The sequence below is a fragment of the Etheostoma cragini genome, chromosome 15 (assembly GCF_013103735.1).
Source record: "Etheostoma cragini isolate CJK2018 chromosome 15, CSU_Ecrag_1.0, whole genome shotgun sequence".
NCBI classification, from domain to species: Eukaryota; Metazoa; Chordata; class Actinopteri; order Perciformes; family Percidae; genus Etheostoma; species Etheostoma cragini.
Genome location: NC_048421.1, coordinates 8,788,641 through 8,796,698, shown reverse-complemented (window position 1 = coordinate 8,796,698; position 8,058 = coordinate 8,788,641). Strand labels below are relative to the sequence as shown.

At 41.2% G+C, this 8,058-nt stretch overlaps 1 protein-coding gene across 2 annotated transcripts in view; it reads left to right on the top strand.

The window, feature by feature from the left end:
- Positions 1-8,058, top strand: part of LOC117958344 (cytohesin-3) — a 31,813-nt gene that overhangs the window by 7,768 nt on the left and 15,987 nt on the right. The window contains exon 1 of one of the 2 annotated variants that reach the window (XM_034894665.1): positions 4,441-4,643. The exons of the other annotated variant lie outside the window; for it this stretch is intronic. Within the exon in view, the coding sequence (XP_034750556.1) occupies positions 4,601-4,643 (43 nt within the window). The 5' untranslated portion in view covers positions 4,441-4,600. Of the gene's footprint in view, positions 1-4,440; positions 4,644-8,058 lie in introns of those variants that run through there. 2 annotated transcript variants of the gene reach the window in all.

The following is an 8,058-nucleotide window of genomic DNA, read 5'->3' as shown; positions in this document are numbered from 1 at the left end:
ACACACACACACACACACACACACACACACACACACACACACACACACACACAGCGTATATTAACAGGATTCAATCATAACAGAAAAGCTGCCCTGAAAGGAAAAGAAGTGCAGAAAAAGAGATATCCTATATTCTATTTCTGACACTGTCAAGTGATTTATAGTCTGTTGTGTCACCAGGATTTTTTACTCCTTACTCCTCAGTATTTTTAGGCTCTTTTCCTTTGCCCTGACCCTCGAATTGTTAAATTGTTTTCGGAGGTATGACAGCTATTGTTGCTTTAGTGAGGACTGTGAAATATAAAATGAATGGCCGTCAGGGCGACAGACTCCAGGATTGTCTGCAAGGCCATTGATAACCTGGTTTTTCTAAAGGGACAACAGCTCCAACACTTGAAGTGTTGTCACCCATCCTATATGCTATAAACACACACACACGCACACACGTATATATATGCTATAAACACACACACACACACACACGCACACACACAAACACACACACACGCACACACACACGCAGTGGCCTCTGGGTTTCTTAAAGGGCAAGTGATTTACAGTGTCTATCAGGCACAGGTTTCTTTACACATGTATTTAATCTCTTTGCTGACCTCTGTCATTCTAAATTTCTGTCATGCAGTTAGCAGCTGCAATACAGACCACCTTGAAAAGGTTTTGTAATATTTTTATCATTTTCTCTTAATAATGTAGTGTGACTAGAGAAACATGAACATCTTTACTCCCCTTATAAATGGACTTATACCTAGGGGACACAGGACATATTTAAGCAAAACATCTCATCTTTTCCTGACTTTTCCCTGACCAGAGTTTTTTGGGATGCTGGATGTGAAATCTGATGTCAAGTGTCAAAGTGTGCTTTGTATCCCTACCCTACCTAAACACGTCCAATAAACAGTAGTATTTATTTTACAGGCAACAGGGATGAACGAATTTAACTATTAACACCACAAACGGCTCCACCAACAAGGTCATCACTGATGTTTTTATCTTACTTTTATCTGTTCCTCTAGGAAAAATAAAGTCTGCTCCTCTGTAGAGATGATGCAAGAAGCAGCTGATCTTTACTTCTAATCAGTTTACAACTTCTGAGTTTTAAGATGAAAGGCTACAGAGGCTCCTAATCTGGAAAACCCCTTTACACAGAACCTGGGAAAGAGTGATTGTCTGACCTGAACCACCCACATATTTTGGTTATAAAGGAATCCTGGCTCAGGTTTTAACGCTGTCATGAACCCTCTCTCCTCCTCCTCATCCGCCTCCTCTCCTTCCTGCTGTCTTGATATAACAAAAGCAGAAGTGGAGTCCTACTTGGCAGCTGGATCGTCTCTCGCCTCTCTCTCTCTGTCTGTGTTCTAACTCTGCTTTACTCTTTCCCAGATTTAAGGCCTAAACCCAATATAAACAGCCTGTGTTGCTGCCTCCTCTGCAATCTTTATTTCTCTGTCTTCAAGTTCTGTGTGTCAGGGCCTCCATACCAGACTGTCGGCACGTGAGACACTACAGTGATTTCCTGAGTGAGCCACAGGACTGTTGGGGTCCTCACTGAGGCCGTGCTAAGAGTTTCTGGAGGACTTGTATGTCTTGACAGAGTAAACAACCTCACAGCTGAGTAACCTAGTTCCCCCCCCCCACTATATTAAGTTGTAGTTAAGTAAAAGTCCTACATTCAAAATGTTACTAAAGTAAAAGTAAAAAATGTAAGCATCAAGACATTCTTTAAGCATCAAAAGGTAAAAGTTATTTTAGAATGATGCATATTACATTACTGGATTATAGTTTGGGAACCAATTTGGACACGACGAGGCGAGGGGTGAGTCTTGTCGTCGTCACCAGTCGTGCATGCTGGTAGGGGAAGGTGACATTGTGTGGACTGCTGATATTATTAAACAAATAGGGAGCATTGCTGTCATCTCAACGGATCTGACAGAAAATTCTTCAGGGCTTAGTTTTGCCCCACATATAAAGGTTTAGTATTGTTTGGTTGAATCATTGGTCAATTAGGAAAGCTCTTGTTTAGACAGAGTGTGAGATTGAAGGGCATTATGTACAACAAGATCAAGAGACGAAACCAAGCAATAAGGTTTTATCACTGTCAAACAACAGATCCTGCATTTTTTGAATGACAGGCTGCCAAGATCACCATCTTCTTTTTGAAATTTCTCTGCCCTTTTTGTAGGAAAAAAGTAAAAGACTTAGCAGGATGTAGACAAGGTGATGAGATAAGAAAAGGTCTCAGTTTCTGCCGTTGATGGATCGCTGAAAGATAGACAGATGTGCTGTTCGTTATCTGAAAAACGTGCAAAGCTGTGAAAGACAAAATATGCATTAGGAATGAGGCACTACTTTGCTGTGGAGAAAATGACTTTTGTAGTAAGATCAACAATCATAATAAAAGCCTTGCAGTCATGTTCATAATTAGGCAAAGATAAAGATCAAGGAATCCTTCTGCCAAAACCCCTTTGTCGGAGGATTCTGACACATGATGGCCCAAAAATAAGCCAATCAGCAGCTGTTTTTCAAATCAAAGGCAAGGGGAAGCGTTTCTTTGAGAGTGATGTTTGGCAAACGCAGTACTTGTTCATGAATACATGACTGTGAATAGTGGGTTCTCTGAAGAGACTGTCTTCCTTCAAGGGATTATGTTATAGGGTGTTTAAGGCTTTGAGGAATCAAACGGCTGCGTTGTGTTTGGTGTAACCTCAGATTTTTCGTTGTAATCTAATTTTCATAAAGGGAATGATGTGGATGTCTGTTGATGAGAGTTGACAACAAGTGACTGCTGAAGACTTGGCGAACATTCCGTAACTTCTTTAGACCAAAAATGGAAAGAGACAGTTGTTTTGCATTTTTAGGCCTCTCTGGGGGCAGTGTGGTACAAACGTTCACATATTACACTACATTACATTACTGAAATACAAACATGGCAGGTATCATCAACAACAAGGTATTGCTGTTTCATGCACTCTCATGAGAAATGATACAATAAGTGTTGCATCCAAAAAAACAGCATGGTTTTCACACCACGTGTTTACAAGTCTGAAAGATTTAGCAGCTTAAGTCCTTCTTGAAAAGACACATGGGAAGTTGTCGTCTTTATTTATGCAGATGATTGTGAAACTTTTCAACCTCTTTCGTTTTTAGCCATGCTAGCTGTCTGTCTGTTGAACACTTTGGTCCAAACTGTTATATCTCAACAACTATCGGCCAGATTGCCATGAAATTTGGTTCAGTTATCCATAGACTAGTGACTGTGATGATCATTTGACTTTTTCTCTAGCGCCACCAGCAGGTCAAAGGTTTTACATAAATAACTAAAAAACTAATCACATTCCCATCACCCTCAGCTGTAGTTGGTGTTTAGCAAATTAGCAAATGTTAGCATGCTAACATGCTAAACTACAGTTTTTTTTATTCCTAAACAACAGTGGGCACAACTGAAGTCACATGTGCAAAACTCTAACTAAGGTCTGCACAGCAGCAGTTCATGTGAACCAAGCTAGTGTGTTTTTCATTGCTTGAACATGGTTTTCAAGACTCTTCACACTTATCCCATGACTTTAACCACAACCTTCACAACACTGTGGATTCACAGCACTTTAAATTTAAATGCTAACACACTGCTGTCAAAACAGTTAATCACACATTCAAAACAGACTGAATATATTTCAGTCTGGTGCCTATCAAACGCTGCTGATTGCAATTTCAACCGAAAGACTTGTTAGTTAACACATACGGTATATGTGTGTATATGTGTATATATATATATATATATATATATATATATATATATATATATATATATATATATATACACATATACTTGTACTAAAAGGGCACAGTCATATGTGTATATTTGTTTGCAATAGTGGTTCACGAAACCTCAGAATAGTGTAACAAGTGACTCAGTAAAGTGGACAGTAACCTAATCTCTATGGACTGTAGTGGCTGCTACTCACGCCTCATAAAAGTTGTAGCTTATGTTCTTAAGGTGGGTGGATTGTATTCAAACAAGTGCACACTGATGTTGTGGCTGCACCCTTAGCGCTGCTGATTTGATGTGAAATGAAGGCCAAAACCCCATCATCAGTGTAAAAAATATCCAGAAGCCCTTGTGAAGCAAAGATGGGTCTTTAGGTAGTTTTAGGTCTAATGATGGAAAAGTGATCTTCAGGTGCTTTTCAGCTCTGTGTGTGTCTAAAAAAACAACAAAGTGAGTTGAAGCAGAAGAGCAAAGTGTAAGAGTTGAAAAAAATGCAGAGAAGTTGATAAAATGAGACTAGAGGAGGAGCGGGTTGGACCAGGCTGGGCGGTTGCAGAAGGAGGAATGTGGATTTTCATACCACTACTGTCATCTGTCAAAAAGCAGGAAGTGTGTTTGGTGTGTGAGTGTGTGTCTCAGCATGCTTGAGAGATGAGTTGGAGTAACGTTGGGAGGGAAAAACAATTACTACACATCTACCAGCCACAATGCGAGAGTACCTAAGCTGGAAACAAGCTGCTAAAAGCTCTTACAGCAGGCAGCTACAGTACTGACACGTACGGCACTGACCATAAGGACACAGACACCTGTGCTGATGGCATGTCAGTCATCATGACATCTGGAGAAGGGAAAAGGCGATGTGGTATGTATTTTATGCAAGAAATAAAAACAAAGGATTTGTCTTGTGGAAGTGTTATGTTGAATCAGATTTGGTGTCTTATTTACCTGCAAATGTGAACACGAGCCCTTCTGGAGTTTTGTCAGTGTGTCACCGACTCTAACACACATAGCCAGCTTTTTTACATCACTCTTAACTCAGCTGGTTTGCAAAAATATGCAACAACCATGCCATGATCTAGTGTTGTGATCTCATGTAAGTGCTCTCTAATTAGCCTGTGGTGGGACCGGCAGCCCATGCTTACAGGGTTGCTATTGTTACGAGAAGACTGGCCCCCTAATCACGGCAGACATTCCCTCCATTGTTACACATCAAGCCTAGTGAAAATCAGGAAGCATTTCACTTTGGCAGGGATTGTCACTCTCTAAAGCACAATACAGGCTTGGTCAAGGGAAGTTTTTTATCAAAAGAGTTGACCAAAATGAGTTTTAGTTTGATTAACGGCCTCTTAAGGTTAAAAGATTTTACTGATGGTTGCACATTTTGGCTGATTAGCTACAGATCCTGAATAAATGCTCAGACTATTAACAATCTGGCTGTTGGACAGCCATGAGTACTACATATTTTACATGTTGCGTCTGATGCAATCTTGCCTGAGATATAAATAAAAGCGTACAAAACAGACCACATTTACTTGCTTTCCGTTCAAAGTAGAATTGCACAAATTAATGCATGCTTTCTTACATCCATCAACATTTTTGAGAATTGGGCATATTGTTTGAAGGAAACATTATTGGAACCCATGTTGACATAGTTTTATGTCTCCAAGTTAAGCATTCAGCAGACATAAACCAATACACCTGGGGTATCAGCATGCAAAACCATCCTCTCCACTGACCTTGGTTCCAAGGATATAGGAAAGGCTTGACTGTCAAAGGTGTTTAGTCATTTTACTTTGTGACCTGCCAATGAAGGTCCGTCGCTCATGTGAATCAGATCCCAATCTCTCCATTATCTCCAGGAGCATTAGACAGTAAACTGTTTCAACTGAGGTCTTCCTTTCCGGACTTTGGACTGGAGTGAGGAACCGGGCAGTGATGTATTATTCAAGACCCTGAGTAGTTTTCAGTTGAGTGAGGTCTAAAGGCCCTGATATACCAACCCGATTATCGGCTGTCGGACAGTCTGGCGAGGTCAGTGACTCAAGTCTGTTTGGTGTGTTCCGTGCCAGGGTTCCAGTGTTCCAGCCAATAACCAACAAGAAGGATTTGGGGGTGGGGGTGGGGGGTTAGTACGCGGAAGCACAGAAGGGAGGGGGAGGGGACGGCATGAGGAGGAGGGAGGGGCAAGGTAGTCTCGTTTTGTTTGAAAATGTCAGTAGTAACGTTACCCAACATCGCTAAGAGCACCGTTAATACTTTGAACTTTGATATTTCAGATTTCAGTCAGGTTGTTGAGAAATTGTGTTTTTCTGATACTGGTAACTCATTTGGGGCGGCTATGGCGGTTGTGGCTCAGTGGTAGAGTGCTCGCCTGCCGATCGGAAGTTGATGGTTTGATCCCTGGCCCAGCAGTCCCATGTCAAAGTGTCCTTGGAAAAGACACTGAACCCCAAGTTGCCCTTAATGCCGCAATGTAAATGTGTGTGAGGTGTTTATCTGACGCACAGGTGGCACCTTGTACGGCAGCCTCGGCCACAGTGTATGAATGTGAATGGGTGAATGGTGAATGTTTCCTGCACATGTAAAAGTGCTTTGAGTTGTCGTTAAGACTAAAAAAGCAAGAACAGACCATTTACAGTCATGTATCCGTCCACAGTGCAGCCAAACAAACTGCAGAAGAAGAAAGTTACTAATTTGCTTTTTTAAAATAAGCTATTAGCAACTTAAGCTGCGCATTGAGGCTTGCTGAACTTGGCTCCTGATCTTTCCGCTAACCCCAGAAGATGGCTGGTTATGGTTGACCAGGAGAATAGAGCTAAAAGTGATTGTGAGATTTGAAAGAGGAAATTACAACCTCAGTGACCTTTCCTTTAAAACATTCTGGACCCCATGTTTGTCGGAGAAAAGCACAGGGGCAGTTACTCATCCATGCATGCTTTAAGAGCAATGGTATGGGGGAATCGCTAAGCATGCAAGTTTGAACTATTATGTATTGATATATTGATGTATTGTTTGTGACTGGAACAACAGCCCCCTAAGTTATAATATCAAAAGGCTGAGTGGTGTTGCATTGGTAATCTATGTGGCCGTGCCTGGGGTTAAGCATAGAGTGTTTATACTGTATATAACCTAATATGGATTTTTTTCTTTCAGGAGGGCTGCTCTCTATGTGAATACCCACACATAAACACACACTCACAGATTACTAGACTTTCATGCATAATGCATCAGATGTCTAGTCTCGGCTGTGCAGTAGTAGTTGTCCTCACAATGATATCAAATTACTCTGCGTTTTTCGCCTGCTACGAAATACACACAACGGGGAAAATGTTACCCCAAACAAATTCAGTCTCCTCAGACAATTTGTCCCATTCCAGCCAGAGTAGGAGGGATGGAGGAGTACTTTTTGTACATTACAGACGTAGGTTGCCTGCAGGGTCTCTTTTCTCCACAGTTACTGCTTTATAAGGTTGTTTAACTAAAGGCAAAGAAAGAAGGCAATGGAGGCAGAGTGTGAAGATGTCTGGTGTGGTGTTATCTGTTCATACATCACTCTTGAGTTTCTCCCTTTCGTTGTTATTTGGCATTGAGAGCATCTTTTTGCTTTAAAACGTCTCTGTTTTAATTTTCTTCAACCCCACAGAGCGTTCACTGGGGGTCCAGTATTACAATCCTATGTTCAATGGACAACCAAAAGCCAGCAAAACCAGTAGAAATCTATTTCAATCAGGGGAGATTTTGTTTAAAGATTTATTGTACATGTACATAATAAGAAATCTACTGAGTCTCCATCGTTAAAAGAATACTTTAAAGGGGTAGAGAAGCCAGACATATTCCCCCCGATGGAGCCTAGACACTGGTGATGGTGGAGAGGGAACCCGGAGACCGAACGAATGAGCTGTCTGCCGGAAAGGACCTCAGGTTGCAGTGGTTGACGATGCCCGGAGGTGGAAGGGGAGGAGGACGATTGCACATTTGCCTGAAAAGACCTCTGATTGTAAGGAGCGAAGACATTTAAAGCAGGATGTCAAGCTGTTATTGGATCAGGAATTTCATGGCCAATTCTGGTTGGTTTACTGAAAAGTTAATGCCTTTTAACAGCTGAATAATTTTAGGAATAGATGATGGTGATTGAAGTCTATTTAGAAGTCTTCCTAAAGGAATCTACGTTTAGCTTAATTAGTTCACAAGTTTCCAAAAATGGGCAAAATCCATCTGCAGAGGAGAATTGTGTGATATGATTGAAAGCTCCAAAGCAGATACCAAATGGACCTTGT